The sequence below is a fragment of the Protopterus annectens genome, chromosome 2.part1 (genome assembly GCF_019279795.1).
Source record: "Protopterus annectens isolate FY-2018-M chromosome 2.part1, PAN1.0, whole genome shotgun sequence".
In the NCBI taxonomy this organism is placed as follows: domain Eukaryota; kingdom Metazoa; phylum Chordata; order Ceratodontiformes; family Protopteridae; genus Protopterus; species Protopterus annectens.
The window spans coordinates 767,563,836-767,588,007 of NC_056729.1; the positions used below are offsets into that span (position 1 = coordinate 767,563,836).

Below are 24,172 nucleotides of genomic sequence, written 5' to 3' on the forward strand. Positions count from 1 at the left end.
TTTTCTGTCTAATAGTGACATGGGAGTAATCCCTGGGACAAACCTACGATCCCCCATCCACCTATCGAGATTCTTCTTGAAGAGATTCAGTGAGGTGCTCTGCCTCACATGAACTGGAATTCTATTCCAGAGCGAAGGGAGCCTCTGGGTTATGAACCTGTCCCTCCAGCAAGTTCTATTTATTTCTGTGCTGAGGTTTAAGTCCCTCGAGCATGTGGCTCTAAGGGATTTAGATTTACTGAGGTGGAGCATGTCCATTAATTCTGGATTTGACATAGCTTTGTATGTCAGTGCAACTGAGTAGAGCTGGAGTTTTTAACCGAGCAGCATATGGCATCTGTTTGAGACCCTTGATCCTCTTGGTGAGATACTTTTGGGGTCTTTCTAATTGCTGCAGGTGTTACATCCCAAAAGGGGCATTGTATTCTATGATGGGCCTGATGAGGGATGAATAATGACCTAGATGTGAAACCCTTTGTGATGAGGTGGGCTATGTAGAAGGTCTTTCTAACCACTTTGGCAATGTGGTTTCAAGAGATGCTATCAACTTGGGTCCCCAGGTCCCTCAGAGAGATTGCTATCAACTTGGGTCCCCAGTCCCTAATAACTTTCTGCCAAAGGGTATGACTATACATTTTTTGGCATTTAGTTTTAAACCATGGTGCTGGCACCAGTTATCTGTCTCTGTGAGACCCTTCTGAAGGATGTTTGTGTCAGCTGGAGAGTTGATTATGGCACCCAGTTTGCAGTCGCCCTGAACTTGGTGAGCCATAGTCCTCCCACATTTGCCTGTACCTCGGAAAAGTATATACTGAACAAGAGTGGTCCCAGGACAGAACCCTGTGGTCTGACATGGCTCCAGCAACTCTCACTCTGTGGGTTCTGTCTTTGAGCCAGTTTGTGACCCATCTTGTGACATAGGGGTTTATATTTAAGCTGGATAGCTTATCTATGATGCCAAGTGGGGTATTGTGTCAAATGCCTTTGCAAGGTCCAGATAGGCTGTGTGGACTACCTTCCTTTCATCTATGGCTTTGGTGACTGTTTCGAAGAAGTCAACCAGGTTCAAAAGGCAGGATCTGCCCTTGACAAAGCCAAACTGGGTAGGATCTAGTGTCTGTAGGTCCCCAATGTCTTTGCTTATGAGCTCCATGATGATCCTCTCCATAGCCTTGCAGACTAAGCTAGTCAGGCTTATATCCTGTAGTGAGGCTGAGATTGTATAGCTGTTTTATTTGAGGGATTAGTTCCTCTTGGAGTTCATGTAGGACGCAACCTGGGACACCATCTGGTCCCATGGAAGCAGTGTTTTTTGCTTTGGAGAGGGCAGCCTTCACCTGAGCATCAGAGATGTTAGGACCATTAGCTTGTCAAGTGGATTAGACTAATATTTAAAAAAGTCTCAGAGTCGGGCCTTTGTCCCCACATTACTTTTGTTTTTGTCTAGAATTCTATAAATACGGTGCATGATTTCATTACTAATCATTTTCATTTTGATATATACTGTTGAACAGCCAAGAATGTGCATTGGCTATATAAATAACATGAAATGCACTCTAGATTAAGGTAATGTTATTTTGATTGCTTGCACACGTGAACACATGATACGAGATTTTCTTTTCCCCAGAATAAAAGAGAAAAGTTAAAATGGGCATATGAAAAATTATTGCAAAAGACATATATGCATGCATGTCATTAAGTACATAACATGAAGGCCTTTCAAAACATTGAGTAATAAGCAAATGTTTTGAATATGTTTTGAAAGCAGTGAACTGAAATATAACTCATTTATGTAGACTAAATCTAATCAAGTACCCCTGCCTAATTCAGGAGAAGGCAGAGGGTCTTTAACATTATCAGAAGAGGTACAATTTATGTCAGCTTAATGTCTTACCCAAATGACGTTCCTTCCCCTTTTCCAATGTGGCTCTTCAGATTTTGTACTACAGATTTATGCCATTTGCCTCAGTCTGTAAATCAAAGACTGTAGTGGACAGAGGCTGCAATCTTGTAATACTTTTCCACCCTTAATGAGCAGGTAGTCTTCGATGTCCCTTGACTGAAACTAAAACCAGTATAATCCAGTATCAGTGGAAACTAAAACCAGTATCACCCAGTATCAGTGGAAAATAAAACCAGTATCACCCAGTATCAGTAACTTCCATCATCTTTCTGCAAAAATCAAACACCAGCGCTGACAAATGCTTACCGACACATAAAAGCCAAATATTATTTCTGCATGAATAATAATACATTTATTATATTTTTGAAATAGCAATTGGCTACAATTATCATCATGGCTATTATTTATTTATTTATTTATTTTGCTTTAACTGACCTTGTATTTATTTACTCTGTTTTGCAGAGCTTCATATTTCTTAATTTGATTACCCCCAGATGAATCACTGATGTTCTTCCAGCCTTTGCAGTTATGTTGTTTGGATACCTTCCCAAAGTCTCTCTTCCTAATTAAAATGAAGCACATAAAAAAAGAAAGAAATTGAATAATCTCAGCATACAAAATAAGTAAAAATGAACATTTCCTGCTAATATATATTCAAAACGTTAAAGATTCACTTTTCCAAAGGAAAAAAATCAGCTTTTAAAAATACTATGTTCATTTGAATGTAATCTGATTGATGACTTGCTGGGCTTTAAATAAAATTTATGTTCACATTCTTACTATCTTTGCATTCTCTAAACTCTGTTTAACACATTCTTGAACACAAAATTTTAAAATTTTCAATACATTTTAAATAATTTTTATTCACATTAATACTGCCATGCTGTCGGTTTTAGGTAAATTTTTATATTAACTCATATGCCTCTTAGCCTTAATCTAGGATAAGCATTTCTGTGGCAACCTGTTCAGCCTTGACAAAGTTCATCATTTATTTTTTGTTTCATTTCTGCACAAGAGATCATTCTTTAAAAAAATACTCTTCAAACTGTGAATTATATAAATATAAAAATTGATTTGTCAGACTTTTCAAAAATCTGACCAAAATCACAACAGTTCTTAAATTAGGGTACATACACTTTATATGAACTCAATCAAGCCAGAATTTTTAATCAGTCACAAATAAACTCATAAAAATCATCATTATTTATTCAATAAGCTTCAGATTATTGTTTAATGTATCTGAAGACATACACATTATGAGTAAAAGTATTACACAGTTTAACCTAATTCAGTGTTAATATTTCAAGTCCTCACCCTGCAACCTATTCGTGGCATAACTGTGAGGCCATTGGGATGGCAACTTGTAGTCTGCGGACAATACATCTCAAAGCATGCTGTTTGCTTGATAGTCACTGTAAAATTTTGTTTTAAAAAAGGTTTCTTTACCGCTTCTTTACTTCTGATTTCTGTTCTAGGCATCTCAATTGATCTGTTTCACATATCTAGGTCATTACTGTGACCTTAAAGTTCAGCTGACATTTTAGGGACAATTATTTTAGATATTATGTGGTAGACTTTTTAATCACTGGAAAAGTTAGTTCAAAAAAACAAAGAAAAGAAAACTGCCCACAGTGTAAAGAGAAATATGAGAAGACGTTGTTGATAATAATAACAAAGAGGAAAAGCAGTATTGAATGTACGGCAACATTTCACCTTGCATCTCTCGTTGATGATACTGCATGCAATTAAGAAACTGAGTAAGTTAAACTCCCTTTGTTTGCTTTAATAAACAGGGTTTCGTTAAGGAACTATTCCTCCTGAAAATCTGCATGGCATTAACCTCTAACAAACCAGCTAACTCCTCAGCAGCAACCAGAGGTATCCCCATCACCACCACCATAGCAACAAGAATCTTTTCTCATAACTTTCTCATCACAGGTGGTTCACTGAATTGTGTTCCCCGTGAATGAAGCACATTAGAAACCATGAGCCATCAGCTGGCTTTATCAAAATCCTGTAAAAAGGCAAAGCAAGGTATACATTTATAATCTACTTCACAAAGAACTCATCAAGAGAACCAATATGCAGTAATGCACTAATTCAGTGTTATCAGGAGATTCGTTCACTGGTCTTGTGTTAACTGAGCAAGATGTATTAGGAATAGCTGCTTCTTTTGAGTCAGCCTGCAGTTTTATTATTATTATTATTATTATTTTGTTTGGTTGGTTTGTTTTTGGTTAAATAACTTGTTCAGATTCATAAATTATTCAAACAGAGAGCATGGGAAAGAAACATGGCTACTGTGGAGAAAGCCACAGCAGAAAGCACCATCACATCTAAGAGTTAGTATAAGTAGCACTTGAGCACATTTTACGAAGAGAGGAGTAGTAACCAAATCAGCAGGAGAAGGCTGCTCACTTACTTGTGATTGGCTGGGGTCTTAAAATTAAATGTTTGCAGCATTCTGCTTTGTTAAGAAGGGATAAAACATTTTATATAACATAAATGTTAGCTTGTAATTTTACTACTTTAATCCTGCAACATCTATCTGCTTAAGAAAATGATCAAGCTGGCAAGGTCATCAGTGTTCTATGAACACTTCACTGTCATAGCTTCCACAGTTTCACAATTTCTTTGTTACGGAGTGGCATAAATGTTCAACGTGACCAATCCGGAAAACTTTGTTTGCTGACACCTGATTTGTAGATATGCATAGTATAGACAGGCATGTATCACCAAACCAAAAAAGGGAAAAACACGCTTTTTTCTTTATGCTGATAACCCCCCCAAAAACCCACATAGGGTCTCTTCCCCTGCATCTCCAGAGTTCATTATTCAAGCTTTGGGATTGCTGCATTTTGGAGACAAAGAAATCTCTGATAGCAGCAATGCATCATCTCAAACAAAATGAGCAATATTTTTACATACCTATCAGTGTTGCCAAATTATCTGTCTGTGAATTGAGGAGTTCATGAGTGAGTAGTTCTACTACCACTATATTCAATGACTGCTCCAAAACAGTTCCTATACTGGCATGAATGAAACTTATTTCGTTTTTCAAGCACATTTAACATATTATTGCTCAAAGAAAGAAGTCCTTTCATCCTGAGACTACCATACAATATGGTTTTGTTTTCCATGTTTTCTCTCTGCAAGGTTCACTAGTGACCTCGGAGTAGATATAGTGTGAGGCTTATTGTGGCCTTGTACCCAGAAGAACAATGTATCTCTGGGATAATTTTTCTATAATTGTGCTTTCAGGGAATCAAATTCTAAATGTGATGTGGTGAATTACCATTTGAAAAAATGTCCTAAGTCTGCAGTATTGTAACTTTTATTGGTTTTCATCTGTTTCTGTTCTGCAGTTTATTATAATCAGAACCTGTGAGCAGTGAACTGTAGAGTGACATTTGGAAGGTATGTGTTTACATATGAAACAGTGGCTCATAATAAGTGCACTAAAAATTCATTTTGATTTTGAATGGTTTCATTGTACAGATTGTCTCCTCTAGTGTTCAAGTAACATTTTTTAAAACAGAAGCTGACTTCTTCTTAAGTTTTGCTTCTTGTCTTGAAATAGAGTGTTTCTATTGCACCCTCTCATTTGTTATTACAAAGGTATGCATATTAAGATTTATCAGTTTATTTGCATTTGGCTTTGCATGAAGAACTTGCACCGTTATAGGTATTACCCTTTGAAATGCAAACTTTTGGTCTATCTACTTGTACAGAATGGGACCTTAGGAACACTTTAAATTGTTACGGACTAGTTGCCACCAATGGGTAACCTAGGGAAGGATACAGAATGAAATTTCAGTCATCATTTCACCAAATTCAAACCACTGAGGATCAGAGCTCCTCCATAGGAAATTAGTATCTGTGAGTTATGCCAGCAGGGATGCCTTTTTGGGGGGGAAATGTCATCCTTCTTTGAGTTGGTGTGTCAGTGAAGTTGTTACATATAAGTTTGTGGAGTGTGGAGGCATGCCCCTACATTGCAGGGTGCAGGGGGGGGGGGGGTCATGCCCTCTGTAAAAATACTTTAAAAAGCATTTTATGGCTGTTTATTTCAAGGAATATAGTTCAGGGATTCTTATTCTGGGCAAGCTGGAATTTGTCTATTCATAGCAAAAGGGCTATCAACTGCCTGTTGAGATCCATAAAATAAAAACCCTATATTTAACAAATAATACCTTTTCTTATACATCCCAGTGTCCTGCAGTCCATGTTCTTAATTTTCTGTAAAGCTAGCTTGCAGTTAAACTGAAACATCACAAACAGGTCACTTCCTGTTTCATTACTGGCACTCCTTCATAGCCCAGCCACCTCATGCTTTCCCCTTCTCTAGGGTCATTTCATGTTCTTGTGATCTCTAATTTAGTGATGCCAATTGTCTTTATAGCCATTCTAGCTTCATCTCCCTATAGCAGTCCTGCTGTAAACCTTTGTTATCTTCAAAGATACAGACTTCCTCTTCCATTCTCTCTGTGACGTCATTTATAAACACTTCAGAATAGTAAGCTCAGTACTGAACATTGTGGTACCCAACGCCTCTAAGTGGATTCCAATTACTGTTGTTTTGTGAATCCTGTTTCATCACCCTACATTTTGATGAGTGCTGTGCTGGAATCCACACCCACAATGTCTCAGTTATCTATTACATTTTTCAGAGGTATTATGACATGTTCAGTGATAATGTCTATTGAGACTATGTTCACAGTTTGCCCTGTCTACTACTTTTGTCTGTTGTAGAAATTTGTCAAGCATACAAAGGCAAAAAGAAATGCACTACACAATGCACAATGTAATAAGCCTGCATCACTAGTGTCATGACAACTGGATAGCAAACTCCCTTATTGCAAACCCAATCAGATATATGGTATGAAACATCTATTGAAAAAAAAATCACATTTTCAAATATTGTAGATATTTACCAAGTATTATTAACTGGCATCCAGAGAAAAGAAAGAACCTATGAAATCTCAAGAGGTCTTTTAATGCATTCCTTAGGACAGCATCAATTAAGAAAGAAACAGTCAGCAGACAGCAGAACTAACTAGAAGTTGGAAGACAGCTTAAAAACAACAGGAAAACAGAATGCTCTGATGGGCTGTCATGAAGGAAGTCTGGCCTTGTGTTCTGCTAAGATAAGGCTATAACAGCAGCTTGGAGGGGGGAGAGAGAGAGATCAATTGTGCTGTAACAACAATTAAAACACTTCCTGCATAGTTACTATACTGAATTGGATGAAAAATGTAAGTTCACTGTCCATACGCCCAGGGCAAAATAAAAGAAAACCTACAACAGCAATATTTCACTGTGATCACTGAGGTTTATGTGTTACATAATAAATATGAACTACAGACCTGATTACAAACTTTAGTGAATGCATTATAGCAGCCCAGCAAATATTACCATTAGCTGAGAATATACAGAAATTATTTTAACAACAGCAATGCATTAAGTGCATTGCAAATACCGATCAATTAAAAATTAAAATATAATGGCATAAACATAAAAATAAAATAAAAAAAGTGCAATTATATTTCTTTATTTTGTAATTTTCATTCATGCAATCTGATAGTGAAAAAAGTTATTGGATCACTATAACAATACAGTAAACAATTCAAGATGGGCATATGAGTGTATGTCTCTCTCTCACCCTCCCTCTCTCTCTCTCTCTATATATATATATATATTATATTTTATATATATATATTATATTTTATATATATATATATATATATATATATATATATATATATATATATATATATATATATATATATATATACTTCTGTGGTGGTGCAGCGGTAGCGTTGTTGCCTCACAGCAAGAGGTTCTCCGCTTGATTCTCGGCTTGGGTTGGGAATGCCTTCTGTGTGGAGTCTGCATGTCCTCCCTGCAGTCGAGTGGGCGTTCGAAAGACATGCATTAAATGGGCGTGCCTTCGTTGAAGGTTGGGCGTCGGGCTGGCAACTCAACACCATAAAATAAAAAACAACTGCAAATATATATATATATATATATATATATATATATATATATATAAGGATAACTTCCCATAATTTTGTCAAAAGAGTGCTTCTCCAAATCTTTTGAGTTTTTAATACTATGATGGGAATGGACCCCATTCCTAAGTTGTTGTGTCTTTTGGCTTATCCCGGTTAGGGGTTGCCACAGCGGAACTCCGGTCTGCTAATGTTTGGTAGTGGATTTTTACGTGCCGAGTTTCCAGCCCTGACGCACAACCTTCAATGAAGGCACACCCATTCATGCCCTCCACACAGAAGACGCTCTAGCTGAGAATCGAACGCGACAATGTTTTGCTGTGAGGCGACAACGCTACCGCAGCACCACTACTGCAGATGGACCCCATTCCTAAGTCAAAGTACAATTAAAGCTCATGAAATTAATATTGTTTCAATCTTTGATGTCAGCCAATGGTGCTCTTCACAGCACACGCAGTGTGCCCAGCAGCGATGCCTTCTACGATTCATATGTGGTTACATGGATTGGTAACATATCTAAATCCGATTGTAGATTCTTTTTATAAGACCCAGTGCTCCTACTACTATCGGAACTGTCTGGGTATCTTTCTTCCACATTGCTCTCATTTCTGCTTGCAGATCCTGATATTTTATGACTTTGTGTCTCTGTATACAAGACATTGTAGTCACTGGGTGTAGCAATTTCAAAGATCAATGCTACTTTTGTCTTTTTCTTGGACCACTATATCCAGTTTTTGAGCATCTATCTTTTGATCTGTTGGTAACTGGTGATCTCGTGATATAAACTTCATCATTTTCTATGATGCTTTGTAGCTCATGTTTCCAGTGTTTTCAGCCACTTCAATACCATAATGTTTGCACAATCCAAGTGCAACAGTCTTGCCACATTATTATGCCTTTCAGTATACAGTCCTTCTGCCATTAGTATGTCATAACCCAACAAGGTGTGTGACTGTTTCCAGTTCGGTTTTCAAAACCTACATTTGTCTGTTTCTCCCACATGTTCAATGGACTTTGTAAGTCAGCATGTATGTAGCTCATATCTTGGGCTGCCAATATTAACCGTTCATCTCTTGGTTTAAATTCACCTCTCCTTAACCACTCCTGTGTTCATTCCTGATCAACATGAGGTTCTTCCAGAAGTTTTCTATACTTGCAATTATATTTATGCTTTTTCCACATTTATTGCCTTCTCATCTGGTCCTTCACCTTATATTCTTTCTTTTGTTTTTTGGCACATTCATTCATTGCCTGGTTTTTATCTACTTCTGGTTTGATTTCCACTCCTGCTTGACGCTGATATGCTTCTGCTAAATTAAGCAGAGAAGTCATCTTAGATTTCTTTTCTTCATGTTTCAAAACTTTCACTACATTTGGGTCTTGTGAGGTCGGCAGATATCTATGGAGTCCCATGATTGCAGATCTATACATATAGTACAATCAATCTCAAGGAAGCCCATCCCTCCTTTGGAATGGGAAATATATAGTCTTAGTATGCACTGATTTTTTAAATCGTTTGGTGAGCATGAAGCATCCTTCTTGTTTTCCTACCTATTAGGACAGGAAGAGCAAATTGGTGTATAGCTTGTATTTTGTTTCTAGACGTCAATGCTGTTTTCAGAATTAATTTAAGTCTTCTAAAGTATTCCTTGCTAAGTTTTATTCACATTTGTTCATGTTTTATTGTTGATCCTTCATCAGTTCCCCAAATATTTATACAATCGCTCTTGCCCAAGTTCTTTTATATCACATTCTTGTCCCAAACTGATGTTTGCCTGGTGCTGCAATTTTCCTGCTTTAACGGTTGCTTTTGCACACTTAACAAAAGCAGATGACATTCTTATATCATGCACATGTGTGATTTTGTTTGTTTTCTATGTGTGTATTTGTGTGTATGGTAAGTGTGCAAGTGAGTGTTTGCAGGTTAAGGTTAAAGGTAGAGTTAGATAAGGGGATAGATGTAGTGTCGTGCGTGTGTTGAGCCTGCATGTCTTGTTTACTGGCAGTGCTACAGAAAGGGTATTTGCAAGTTAAGGTAAGCTGCAGGATTCACATTATAGGCCGAAACGGTGTTAGCTTCATCCCCCTGCACCAGCTTACTAATGCAAGCTCAATCTAACCCTAACCCTTCCCTAACACCAACCCAACAACTTACCTTAGAAAAATAATTTCTTTAATACTCTCCCTGCACAACGCATTCAGACACACACCACATATAGTACCAAACAGGCTCAACTGAACATATACCCTCCTTTAATCTAACCCTAATCAAGAAACACTCACACACACACACACACACACACACACACACACTCACCAGACATTAAAAACATCAAAAATACACTGCATGAACTCTATCCTCTTCCCTAGCCCTTACTCTATCCCTAACCCTTACTCTATCCCTAGCCCTTACTCTATCCCTAGCCCTTACTCTATCCCTAACCCTTACTCTATCCCTAGCCCTTACTCTATGCCTAGCCCTTACTCTATCCCTAACCCTTACTCTATCCCTAGCCCTTACTCTATGCCTAGCCCTTACTCTATCCCTAACCCTTACTCTATCCCTAGCCCTTACTCTATGCCTAGCCCTTACTCTATCCCTAGCCCTTACTCTACCCCTAACCCACAAACACTTGCATACACAATCACACTCCTTGATTATGCTTGTAATTTTAAGCATTAGGCCCAAAAAACACACTTAGTGTCAAAAAACAACCTTCTCATTCTGAAACTTAAATCAACTTAGACCTAAATCTACCCACTTAAAATTGCATTCAGACAAATTTAAGCATACTGCACTAAAAAGTGGGTCTATATTAAAACATCGAAAGTTTAATGGTTCGAATCACTAAAGGTCGACCTTTAATGATTGAACCATTAAAATTTTGAATGGTCAGAAAAAATAAATTTAAAAAAAAAAGAAAATCTAAAGGGTGTAGGCAGGGGGCAAGCACCCCTGCACCCCCCACACCCCAATACTTAAATATACCAACTCCGAGACTGCACTACATTGAAGTAAATGGAAATCTCCCCTTACAGAGATTTCCGTTTACCCATTCAACATTCTGCACTTTCGCTATTCTCGTTTCGACATTGTCGGCTTTCGAGAATATAATTGGTAACCCTAAAAAGTATATCCACTCATTTGATCATAGTTCTATTCACTCAAACTAACATTCACTGTTTTAAAATCCTTACAGTTATTTTTTTGACTATTGAAAAGATTAGAGATAAATGAAAAGATCAAGGAAAACTCTTTGATCTTCAGTTCATTGAAAAATAAAAAGTAAAGTCAGTGTTTTTTTTGCTGGGGGCACGGTGGCACCCCCCACCCCCTTCTAATTTTATATCTATCTATATATATATATATATATATATATATATATATATATATATATATATATTTACTCTGACATCACTCTACATTGAGGAAAGGGCAAATTGCCCAATCTCCACTGTTCATGATCTCACACAGAAACAATGCCATCAATATTAGATTGATTTCCGATCAGCTATGCCAGCTTTTTTGCATGGTATCTCACAATATGACCATCTGAATGCTAATGTGTTTAGCTATATATATATATATATATATATATATATATATGGGTCTACCTGATAACACCGACACGCGAAAACACCAACAACAAAATCACCGACACCACAAAACCGAAAGTTCAAAAACACGAAACTTCACATGCCCGACAAACCACAATCCCGACAATCAACAAACAAAACAAATCCCCTGTCCAAAAACACACACACAACACAAGCACACCAAAAACCTTACAAACCTACACTAAACCTTACATACACAACTATCTATGTACTAACCTTAACCCAAACCCTAACCCTAAGGCCCGTCACTATCGCACACTCACCTAACCGCCCCTAACCGTACAGTCTGTCACTAGCGCACACTCACCTGACCGGCGCCCTACCCTAACTCACTTAATTCGCCCCTAACCCTAACCCCACACTTACCTTAACATGTCAGAGTTCTCAGCGTCTAGATTTTCAACTGTTGATCATCTCCCATGTCAATATTCTGGTGTCAGTGTTCTTGTCGTTGGCGTTTTGCAGTTTCTGCGTTATCAGGTAGACCTATATCTATATATATATATATATATATATATATATATATATACACACATACACACACACACACACACACACACACACACACACACACACACACACAGACGTTATATGGATATGTATATGCTTGTGAGTATGTGACTGTGTGTGTATGTGAGTGTGTGAGTGTGTGTGTATGTGAGTGTGTGTGTGTGTGTGTGTGTGTGTGTGTGTGTGTGTGTGTGTGTGTGTGTGTGTGTGTGTGTGTGTGTGTGTGTGTGTGTGTGTGTGTGTTTCTGATTGCCTACTCTCCAACATGACTATTGCTTTAGTTGTTTTATAAGTCATTTTGAGACTTCTAGTAATAATGGGTAATGTTTTACTCGGATGCATTTTCATGTCTTTATAGTGCTTAATGAAATATTGCTATCTATCACAATTAGTCCCCAAAGCAGCATCTCTTTTTCCCTGTTTTTATTTCAGGTATGTGTTAACTGCTTATGACCTCATAAAGTACAATTGTTTATTTTCAGCGGTGAAACAGATGCTTAGTCTGGTAAAAATGACTGTATCAGAATTACACTACAGTGTTAATTGGTTCATTTCATAAATCTGACCAATGTCCTCGAGAAATCTTTTTGTTCTCCATCAAAACATGCCATGGGATCTTTATCCTCAACATGAAATGCTACAAACTCAGACAGATGGGACTTTGAATTAATATTTCATCTGATACCTACAAAGTACAACATATCCCCATGTTGTATGACAATGTAATTACTGGAACAAAAATCCAAGTATCTAGAAACAGTCAACATTATTCCGATCTGTCAGACAAAAAATGCTGACCGAGGTAAGTGCTTAAATCTCTGACACAAACTGCTGCCTTGTTTTGTCACACCAGCTACAATAGCAGAGTTATTACACTTCTGACACCGATTGCTTAGTGCCACATTGTATTTTTCCACTTTCTATTACACATCTACGTACTTAGTGATTTGACTTGAGTATAATCAAAATATTTCCATTGCATATTCATGTACCCCTGTCTTTGTGTGTACAGTACTGTAAATATAGTCTGACCCCACTTTTGTCATCAGTATGCATCCAGTACAGCAACAATTTCAGAGTTATTGCACCACTGACACTGACTGCTATACTACCACATATCGCATAACTACCTAATGCCACAGATTATTTAATGACAGCTAGAATATCAGTGCTATTACACTTCTGACACACACTGCTTACTGTTACATGTTATGTGACTGGAGCTATAATATAAACATTATTACATCTCTGATACTGGCTGCTACACTGCCACATTATGTCACAGAAGATAATTACACATCTGACACTGACTTTTATATTAACACATTATCACATCAGCTAAAATATCAGTTATTACACCTTGAACATAGACTGCTTATTACCACATTTTATGCCACACACCAACTACAATATCAGAGTTATTAACCTCTGAAAATGAATGCTGTACTACCATGAGTTATATCAAACCAGCTACAATATCTGAGTTATTACATCTTTAGAACAGAGTTATGTTACAGTAGCTACAATATCAGAGTTATTACACATCTGACAAAGTCTCTTTACTGTCATTTTTTATCAAAATAGATACAATATCAATATACAACTGTGACATAGATGGCTTTATTACCAAATGTTGTATTACAGCAGTTAAAATATTAGCCCTCTGACACTGTTATACTACATGAAACTAAATTTCCACAAGACAAAGTCAGCAACAACCACGGATGTAGTATGGACCTTCATACACCACTCCAAACTTTGCAAAAAGACACAAATTTATTGTAAAGCGCTTTTCGTCTCTGTTCTTACACAGACTTCTTCAGACAAATTTAAAAAGAAACTTCAGGATATTTGAATCAAACTTTAAAAATTCACATGACTCCCAAACACCTATCATTCACCAGAATGCATTCAAATAGTTAATTAGGCTCTTTAATGAGTTTGTTCTCAATTAAGGGTGAAGCTTTCTTGTTCAGGCAGTAGACACTGCCCACATGCTACTATGTAATCGCACCACTATTCCTCAAGACAACTTACATAATTCAACACAATATTGCAAAATGAGGTATGCAAAAATGTATAAACTTAATATTTATATAACCTTACTGATTGTATAAAATAAAATTCTAAAAATACACGAACAAAGAACAAAATAGCTTTTTAAAACTGTTCTTAAAAAATAAAAAACAAGTAGGAAAAAAGAACACCCATCCAAAAGTACATTCAGACTTATATAACAGGTTACTTAATGTGCCCTGGTAGTGCAGCTATAGTATTATTACGGAATCTAACAAATAAAATATATGCTACAATAAATTACTTTGATCCCGAGTCCTGGAACATAAAAAAGTTACACTAGCAGGGTGAATGATAGGTGTTTGGGAGTCATGTGAATTTTTAAAGTTTGATTCAAATATCCTGAAGTTTCTTTTTAAATGTGTCTGAGGAAGTCTCTGTAAGAACAGAGACGAAAAGCGCTTTACAATAAATGAGTGTATTTTTGCAAAGTTTGGAGTGGTGTTTGAAGGTCCATACTACATCCGTGGTTGTTACTGTTATACCATATGCTCTATTACAGCCGCTACAACAGCACAGTTACTATACTATACTAGCTGTATAGCTACTGTGTTGTTAAGACTCTAGAAACACATATCTGCAGTTGACTCCCATGGAATCGATATAACTAGTTACTGTAGGGCACAAGCAGCAAGCTTTGAGCTTAAAGTGTGTAACTAATAATGATGAGAGAAATACTACCCAGTTACATAGTGTATACAACATTCATTTTATTCTGCACATTCTATTACATATCCAGGTGCTTAGTAATCAGACTCCAGTATAATCATACTGTCAATATGTTCTAGCCTCACTTTTCTCATAAGTACGCATCCATAACTGTTTTACAGCAGCAGCATGACCGCTTCCACAATATTAAATATGTTTCCTAAACAAATAAGTAGTGGTACACATAAATAAATAGTTGTTAAGCTGCTCAGGGGACATTAGACTGCATATTTAAAGAAGTCTCTGTTTACCAGTTTGCACATGCAACTTACTTGTCACCGATGGGACAGTCTTCCTCAGACAGCCACTGCCACTGAATTGTTTCCGGCGCAGGGACAGCATCTATAGTGCATGTAAGTTTCTGCTCACTGCCATACTCAAAGTAATCTCTTGGTAAGGAAAGGGCATTCTCAAGGATCCGGGGAGGTACTGAAATAGTAGGAAATAGATCCGCTTATAATTTTTTGTAACAGAAAACTATGGTGAAGGTCATGTATAATAAATGTACATAAAATGATACCTGACTGTACAACAAAAATATGCTTTTTCAAAATTTGCAATTTAAAATGTAATTTATGCAAACACTGCTAGCACTGGAAGCATTCTAGTGCTGACTACACTTTTAAGTGTACTGCAGCTTGATTTATTGTCACTCTTCTTTTATGATATTATTACAATGTTAGCTCTAAGTAAGAAAAAATGCACTAATAGGCAACCCAGGAGAAAAACTTAACATTGACACAAGTTCTGACCTGAACGAATTACGTTATTACCAAATAAAACTGGAAGATATCTGTAATGTTTCAGCAGCAAAATATTTCCCATTTTGGTCAGTTTAATTGTTCTACCATTTTAAATTAATCAGAACTGCAACTTGAAGTTACTTTAACCATGATGGTATCTCAGCTCTTTTAATGAAGTGTTTTTGCCTGAAATGCTGCAGTTAAGGAAGGGGTAGCAGTTCTTCAAAAGAACAATGACCACACTATGGACCATTATGGTATTCCTGACCACATAGTAGCAATAGGAAGACAGCAACATGGGCCCACAAAATTTATAAAAAGACAACAAATGTTCAATATGAAGTGAAATTATACGAGACACTAAACAAGCGCGTAGGCCAAAACCTCAGAAGTCGTGTCTTTACAGATGAGTGCAGGACATCATAATTGAAGAATGTGTCCTGTTCGCTGCTGATTTATCTTCAATTAACTGGAGAGAAAGTAGTACCTCAAAGAACTCCCATGTAAATGAGATTGAAATAGTTCATCAGAGATAACTGATTCCTAAATGACATTTAAAAAATTCATAATGCTTAGTAGTCTGCAACAGAAACAAAGTGATTAACTGCTTTGTGAAGAAGAGATTTGAGTTAAAGAAAAGTGGCCTAAACATACCATTTACCACCAAGTTATACTGGTGTGGATGCTTTTCCTTTGTCACTGGGTTGGTAAGAATAACTTCATAAACTCCTGAATCCTCTTCGTTTAGGTCAGAAATGGACAAAGTATAACCTGCTGTAATCCGGTAGTTGTGATTGAGAATTTCTCCATTTTTGTACCTAACAAACAGGAAAAAAAAACAGGAGGGAGAAATAGTTATTATTATTAATGACCGATAAAGTCACAATGTTATCTTCTCCATGTCATAGGATAATATAGAACTATCATATTTCGTACCATTTCACTTCTGGTTTGGGGTAGCTTTTAAACTTCACTGGAATTTCAATGTTTTGTCCTGCGTTCACCTCATATTCAAGGCCCATACCTGGTTCCATGGCAATAAATGTTTTTTCTGCAATAACAAAAATGTAAATGATTCCACACTGACTAACATCTTTACTTCAAAGTTCAGAGAGCAATAATCCTTAAAAACAATCAAATGTTTAAATAAGTAACTAAAAATATCAACACGCATTTAATCCTCGAAGCAACTACACTATATAAATCAACCTTCTGGAGTAGGCATATGAGGTTGCTCTATTTACAAAAACTACAACTACTTAAAATAAAATAAAAAAGAGAGAAAAGACAACAACCGGCAACATGGAATAAGGCATTGTTGGCAAAACAGAATCAATCCTGTGTAATTACACTAAAAATTAATAACCAACCAAAACAGTAATTAAAGTATAACATTAACAAATCATAACAAAATCTGTACTACAGTTTTAAATTAATACCAACATTATCTAACAAATTTAACAATACATTAGAACAGTAGGAAACTACTTATGACATATCCATTAGCAAAAGCCTAATTCAAAACTCAACTTAAGCAAGCAATTGAATTCCCAACATCCATAGAAAAGAATGGGTATGGGAAATAGCAATTAAGTTAAATAAAACATTTTTAAACTGAGTATATTCTTAGTAAATTCACTATAGTACAATAAGCTAAAATAATACTTGTGTTTACATGTATGCATTTGGTTTCAGAGAAAGCATACGATGTAGAGAAATAAGGTTACAGAATGTTTATTTTTTTATTTATTTATTTTTTTTTGGTAAGGGAAAGATTTACATAGCAATAAAATGCTAGATAAAGCGGCAGATGCAAGACAAGGCTTGGAAACCAAGGCTAAAAAGGCATGAAAAACATTACAGGTTTTTGGTATTACAGATACAGTTAGGGAAGTCAGTTAGTTAGGACTGACATACAAAAAAGATTAAATATCCTGCATTTCAGAAAGAAAGTTACAATACAGGCACTCAAGCCTGAGTACAGAAGACAGGTCAAATAAAGACTGTTTTAGTTTATAATATTCAAGAGAATCAAAATATATGTGTAGAAACATTGAATATATTTAGTAGTACTGTTAACCAGCATTCCAGCATTTCTACAGACTTTTATTATTTATCAGTACTGTTAGGAAAGACAGTATTCAAATATTGTAAACATCTAATAAAGCCTTATTAACTGAACTACAGTGTTTGCAGAATTCATTCTGAAAAGTACAAAAGACTTGGCCCATAAAGGAGAGACTGGCACCTGGTCAGTACAAGTTTGGGTAAACAGATATAAAGACTTTCATTTTAGTCTCATTTCAGTTGTTTCTGGTTAAATGCAGTATACTATAGTCTTATTAATTCTTTCAAACATCAAAGCAATGGGTGACTGTCATACATACAAACTATCTTGCACTGTAAAAACTCATTTTCATGACTTGTGGTTTCACGACCCATCACAAAAAGTCAGTCCTTATTCTTACAGTACAAGATGGTTCATATATCACACTTCAGACTCCCACATGTTCCTTCCATGTATGCATATGTATATATATCCCTCAAACATACATGTATGCATGCTTGTGCATGCACACATACACACACACACACACACACACACACACACACACACACACACACACACACACACACACACACACACACACATATGCACACAAACACACACACACACACACACACACACACACATATATATATATATATATATATATGTATGTGTGTATATATATATATATATATATATATATATATATACACATGCGTGTGTGTGTGTGTGTGTGTGTGTGTGTGTGTGTGTGTGTGTATGTGTATGTTCTGTTATTGTATGTAAATATGTATGTACAGTGTTCACTGAAGCAGTGCCCCAAAGTAGCTTGGAAGCACCTAATGATGGCCCTATAACAATACCACCTACATATTTAGATAAATCATATGCAGGAATTAAAATTTCTGGGAGAAACATTAACAACCTTTGGTATGCAGATGATACCACTCGGATGGATGAGTGTGAGGAAGAGTTGAACAGCCTGTGAATGAAGGTGAAAGGAGAAAGTGCAAATGCTGGCTTGCTGCTCAACATAGAAAAAAACACTAAAATGCTGCCATCTAGCCATATTAGTTATTTGCAAATAGATGGGGAAGAAGTGGAAGCAGGGGCAGATTTTGTTTTCCTGGGCTGAAAGATCTCTATAGATGGTGACTGCAGCCATGAAATTAAAAGGCACTTACTTTTTGGAAGGAAATCTATGGCAAACCTGGAAAATGATCTAAAGAGTAAATATATCACATTGTGAACAAATGTCCATATAGTCAGTGCTATAGTTTATCCACCAATAATGTACGGCTGTGCGCTGGAAAACTGATGCTTTTGAACTGTGGTGCTGATGAAAACGTTTAAGAATACCATGGATTGCAATGAGAATCACATCAGTTAGTAGTTAAGGAAATAAAACCTGACCATAAAACTAAAACTCATCCTTTGGCCACACAATGTGAAGCCAGGGTTCCATAGAAAAATACTGAAACATGGGGAAAGGTAGGAAGGATACACAGCATTACTGAATTTGCAAGAACTAACATTTTTTTACAAACAGGCCTGGCATGCTAAAGTGTTTCAGGTCCCAAGCAGTCTTACTGAGACGTGCCAATATATCTCAAGCAGTACTTGTTGGTGCTAATGTTATACTCAATGCACTCCTAATGAGGAGCTCTACCCCTACACCACTACACTTTAACATTCTCACTCCACGGTTGTACCACATCAGATATAGGTGCAAAAATAAGCTTCTGCCATTCCAATTACTGCCAAAGTAATATGACCATGAAGTACAGTACAACTCTTGGTACCAGATAAAGTTTTACCACATGGTTCGTATACCACTCACTATCCTGCACTTCCTTTGCCAAACAGTCATACCTGTAGTGTTTCTGTTTGCAGAAGCAAACATTACAGGAGGTTTTGGTAAGACAATCTTGAAATGCATCTATTTTAGAGGCTTGGTCAAAAGTTAAGCTTTCTTCTATGTCTTGGTCACAGCTCATATTTCCAAAATACCTGTTTTTAAGTTTATCTTACTAAATTATTTAAACAACACTTTTTTATGAGCATCAGCCTACAGTTTAGTCTTTGCAGTTCATTGCTTTGTAGGCTGATATCTTCATTGTTGCATATTTAGCTCTTTTACATACTTCTCAACTTTTCCACATGCTGCAGGATGTCTTTGTGCTATAGTTTTTACTTGTGCCTCATAATTTTTTGTTTTCTTTTTCTGGTAAATCATTGAAGATTACATTGAGTCAATAATGCCAGACATTAGAATGTCATACTCTTCAATGTTCACAATATGCATGTTGATGCAAAATCTGTTGTTGTACTCATTTTTAAAGTAAAGTAGAGTGCTATTTAAAATCTGACCCTTATTTTGAGAGGTATGCCCCCCCTATGCAATGGCATAACCAGAATTTTTGCTGTATAACAACTTCTAGGATTCAACCTTTCCCCAAAGTATAGCCACTCCCTCCCCACTCACACACGCAAGAAAGTCCATGTTTCTGGACAGCATGCTTTTTCAGTATTCAGTCTGATGAAATTGCCAAAAGAAGAAGCTTTCTGAATAAAAACGTCACTTAGAAAAATAATATAAAGATTAGTTGTACTGTTTAAATCTAGATCATCTCACTGCAAAAAAAACTAATACATTAATATTTTTTAAACCTATACGCTGAAACATATGGCATATATTTGACTGCAGACTTGCTCCATGAAGTATTATTATTTTCCCACTATTTCTAGCAAACTGTGTACATTCATTCATTCACTAATTCATTCTTTCATTCATTTTCAATAACCTGCTTAATCTGAGGAAGCCAGACAATCCCTGCACTCAGTGGGAACAAGGCAGTGAAACTAATTCTGAGATGGGAGTAAACCCCTTTCACCAACAACATTTCTATTTAAAATGTTAACATTAAAACTAAACACTGCAATTGATGAGTAATTCCATTAAAAAGTGACTGTTCTTTGTATAATGCACTGATATGCATTAGCATTTTACAAATAATCACTGAAGATATTCGGTTATCACTGATGTGGGAGAGAAATGGAAAAAGGATATTTGTAAAGGCAATTAGAAGTAGCTATAATTTCAAAGTATATTCTTTATACATACACAGAGAGAATTCTTACCATATATGAGGACACGTGTGCTTTTTGATAAAGTCATTCGACCACTGTCTACTGTACAAGAATAATTGCCACTATCCTTTGTTGTTATATTTACAAGAATTAAGGTGCTTGAGAGCTTTAAACGTTGAGAAAATGCATGTCGATGTGCTTTGAAAGTAACTCTTCCATCAGGTAGCAACTGTGAAAGAAAATTGAACAAGAAGTTAACTAGTTATAAAAGTATGTATAGAGTCCTATAGCAACTATAACAACTATATGCAAAGATTTTTTGTGTGTCTGAGTTTACATAGATATCCCTCAATCTGTTGACATATAACTTACTTAGAGAAATATATTTGCACCTTTCTCTCTCTCTCTATATATATATACATATATATATATATATATATATATATATATATATATATATATGTCATCCATGTATATATATATATATATATATATATATATATATATATATATGTGTGTGTGTGTGTGTGTGTGTATGTATGTATATATATCACATCATTCATTGAAGGTCAAGGGTTCTAATCCTATATGGAGACTGTGGTTATACTTAAAAAGACTTACATCTGAGTGCAACATGGAAGGTTCTAAACAGGTGAGAGTATGCCTTCCTTCTCATGAGATACTCTACACCCCACATACACCCACCCACACACACAAATCTTTGTGCTGCTGATGTCCTCTTGGTTGACCAAGTGCAGGTAAAATGAATGAATTATCTGCAAAAAGAGAGGAGGATTTTCCTGTTTTTGACAAATAGCTTCTTCCCATAAGACCAGTGCATGTAATTCCAAGAATGTGAGTGAGTGAGTGAGTGAGTGAGTGAGTGAGTGAGTGAGTGAGTGAGTGAGTGAGTGAGTGATCAAATGTTCAGCACTGATGAATGATATTTCTGTAGCCGTTATTTCTGCACTGGTTGCCAGCAAGGAAGATTGAAGTAGGATGTAACCACTTAGTAATTAAAATCTGGGACAGATTTCTTCCCCAATTGTGTGTTTTTAACAGCAGGTGTCATGACTCGTGCCACTGCATATATTAAAGTAGCATTAGCAATCTTGCAGAATATCTTGGGAAATTTAAGTAAATGCTAAATCCTGAACAGCTGTTTAGCTGTTCACACTTCAAACAATGGAACGACCTGGCCATTTGAACAGGTAGCTGGTAAAGATATTCTCTCACTCTAAAATTGAGACACTAAAACCTGAAATACTAATGGGGACAAGTGATTAGATCTTAGAGAAAATAGGAGTGGCATTTAAGGATTCCCACTGTTAGCACCCTCAAGCATGAGCTGCACAGGTATGGTCTGGGGGGGGGGGGTTTGGCATAATGGTTAAGTTCTTTACAAAGCAGATACAAGATAAAGGGTTTGATTCTGAACTCTGGCTCGGCTTATAAAAACCCACCCACCAATAGGCTAGTATTAACTATGGATCTAAGAAGGCCCAAGAAGATAAAGCTTATAGTTGACTGAGTATCATCTTAAAGCAGGAATGTTTAGTTTCTTGACAAAAATAAATAAATAATAACAAATATGTTTAATACAGCATTTACTATATAAATTCTATAAAGTTTAGTTAAGAGAAGAATGCATTTAACAATAGTCTTTCTCCATTAGTTATTCAAGTGAAACATTGGGCTTCATCTGTGTCAAAATCATTATTGCTAGTGTTACAGTACTTGTTATAATCTTTCACTGAAAAAAGTAAGACTGACAAACTCATTTACCTCTTGTGCATTATAATGCCAAACAAATTTAACTCCAACATTGAGCTCTGTTTCTGCTAAACATTCTACTGTGAGCGTTGCCCTCTCAGTCAGTTCCACCTGAGGGTAAGGATTCAAATTAAGGCTGTACATCATATATCCTGTATTGAAAAAATGGCAAATTAATTAATTAAAGTCTGCCTGAAATAGTTTATACTACCCAGAATTAATGAAAAAGGTAAAATACAATGTAAAATGCATCACAGTTACTAAATGTACATTAGGAAATAAATGGAAGCCAATGTGTGTCTGTGGGTAGAGAACAACAAAGCAAATAAAGAATGTATGGCAGAATAACTTTATTAATGAGCTCACTTACAGCTGTAACAGCTGCAATTTTAATATTAACAAAGAGGTAATGAGGCAATAGAGATCATACTCAAAATCAGGCATCGACAAATGTCCTCTGGTTATACAAATGTGATACAGGACGAATGACTAAATTCTTGGACACTGGTTATTGACAGCTGAAACATTCATCCAGTGAAAGAGTAGCAGGACCTAGGAATGCATTGCTTTAGTATGTTCATACATGAAGTAAAGTATTGGTCACCAGTCAATTCCATCCATCCATCCATCCATCCATCCATCCATCCATCCATCCATCCATCCATCCATCCATCCATCCATCCATCCATCCATCCATCCATCCATCCACAACCCCTTTTACCATTTTTGCACACGGGGTCATGGTGTCACTTCAACAGTGACAATCATCTAGAGCCAAGGTGGCTAGCCCTGCCACGGAGTGAATTCCATAGCACCTTAGAAAACTGTAATAATGTGGGGAAAAAGTAAACGAAGGAGCAGTTAGATGAAGGCCAGGAGCTAACTGTGGGTGGATTCAGGTTGTAATGAATGATTTGTCCTATTTACGTCTATTTGCTTCTGTTTCCTTTTATGTATTCCCACAATTCCTGTCTTCATTTACTGCATAGCAGTTCCACAATTAAAAAACATAAAATCTTGCCAACACTGACTCTAAAATATAAAAAAACTCATAGTCAAAAAATTAAAGCATGCAATTAAGATTTCGTATGTAGTAGTTCAAATTGGCACAGCTCCACATGTGGGTATACTTCAGTCTCTGTAGATGATGATAATACTTCAGTCTGTTGCTATGACAAAGTACTATAAAACAGAATAAAATAATATGATATAGCTTTGTGATTCCTAGGGTGAAAGCGTCTGAGCATACTATAGGACACAGTGAAAAGTAAGTAATGAGTCCTGCTCGTAGGATAACACAGCTCCTAGTGAGGTAACTCATGATTCAGCATTGGGCTGTTTCCTAAATGCATTTATCTGTGCAGTCACCTAATGAAAGGAAGGAAAATAAATATTTCTTGCTGATAAAAAAAAATGTAACCAGTTTGGTTTACACAATACAAGGTTCAGAAGAAGAAAAAAAGGGGACTTTGAATTATTGGAAAGATTGTCAGAACATAACAGCTTATTTCAGTGCATATAATAAAGTAGAGCACTTGGGAAATGAAAAATTAGCAGGAATGTACACAGCTGAGAGGAAGGAGTAACAACAACAGAAGTAGCTAAAGACCCCAATCTTGCTGTATCAGATGTTGTAAATGTAGATTGTATGAAAGGAATTCAGGGACATTAAACTACTGCTGTATAGGAA

The 24,172-nt window shown here is 36.3% G+C and overlaps 1 protein-coding gene across 2 annotated transcripts in view; it reads right to left on the reverse strand.

Annotated features, from left to right (window-relative positions):
* Positions 1-24,172, reverse strand: part of KDR (kinase insert domain receptor) — a 166,381-nt gene that overhangs the window by 113,893 nt on the left and 28,316 nt on the right. Inside the window, exons 5-10 of one of the 2 annotated variants that reach the window (XM_044062474.1) lie at positions 22,495-22,634; positions 20,761-20,938; positions 16,506-16,620; positions 16,224-16,387; positions 15,099-15,255; positions 2,339-2,465 (exon numbers count right to left, since the gene is read on the reverse strand). In XM_044062474.1, coding sequence (XP_043918409.1) covers positions 2,339-2,465; positions 15,099-15,255; positions 16,224-16,387; positions 16,506-16,620; positions 20,761-20,938; positions 22,495-22,634 — 881 coding nt within the window. The remainder of the gene's footprint in view (positions 1-2,338; positions 2,466-15,098; positions 15,256-16,223; positions 16,388-16,505; positions 16,621-20,760; positions 20,939-22,494; positions 22,635-24,172) is intronic. The other variant, XM_044062475.1, reaches the window with a different exon arrangement.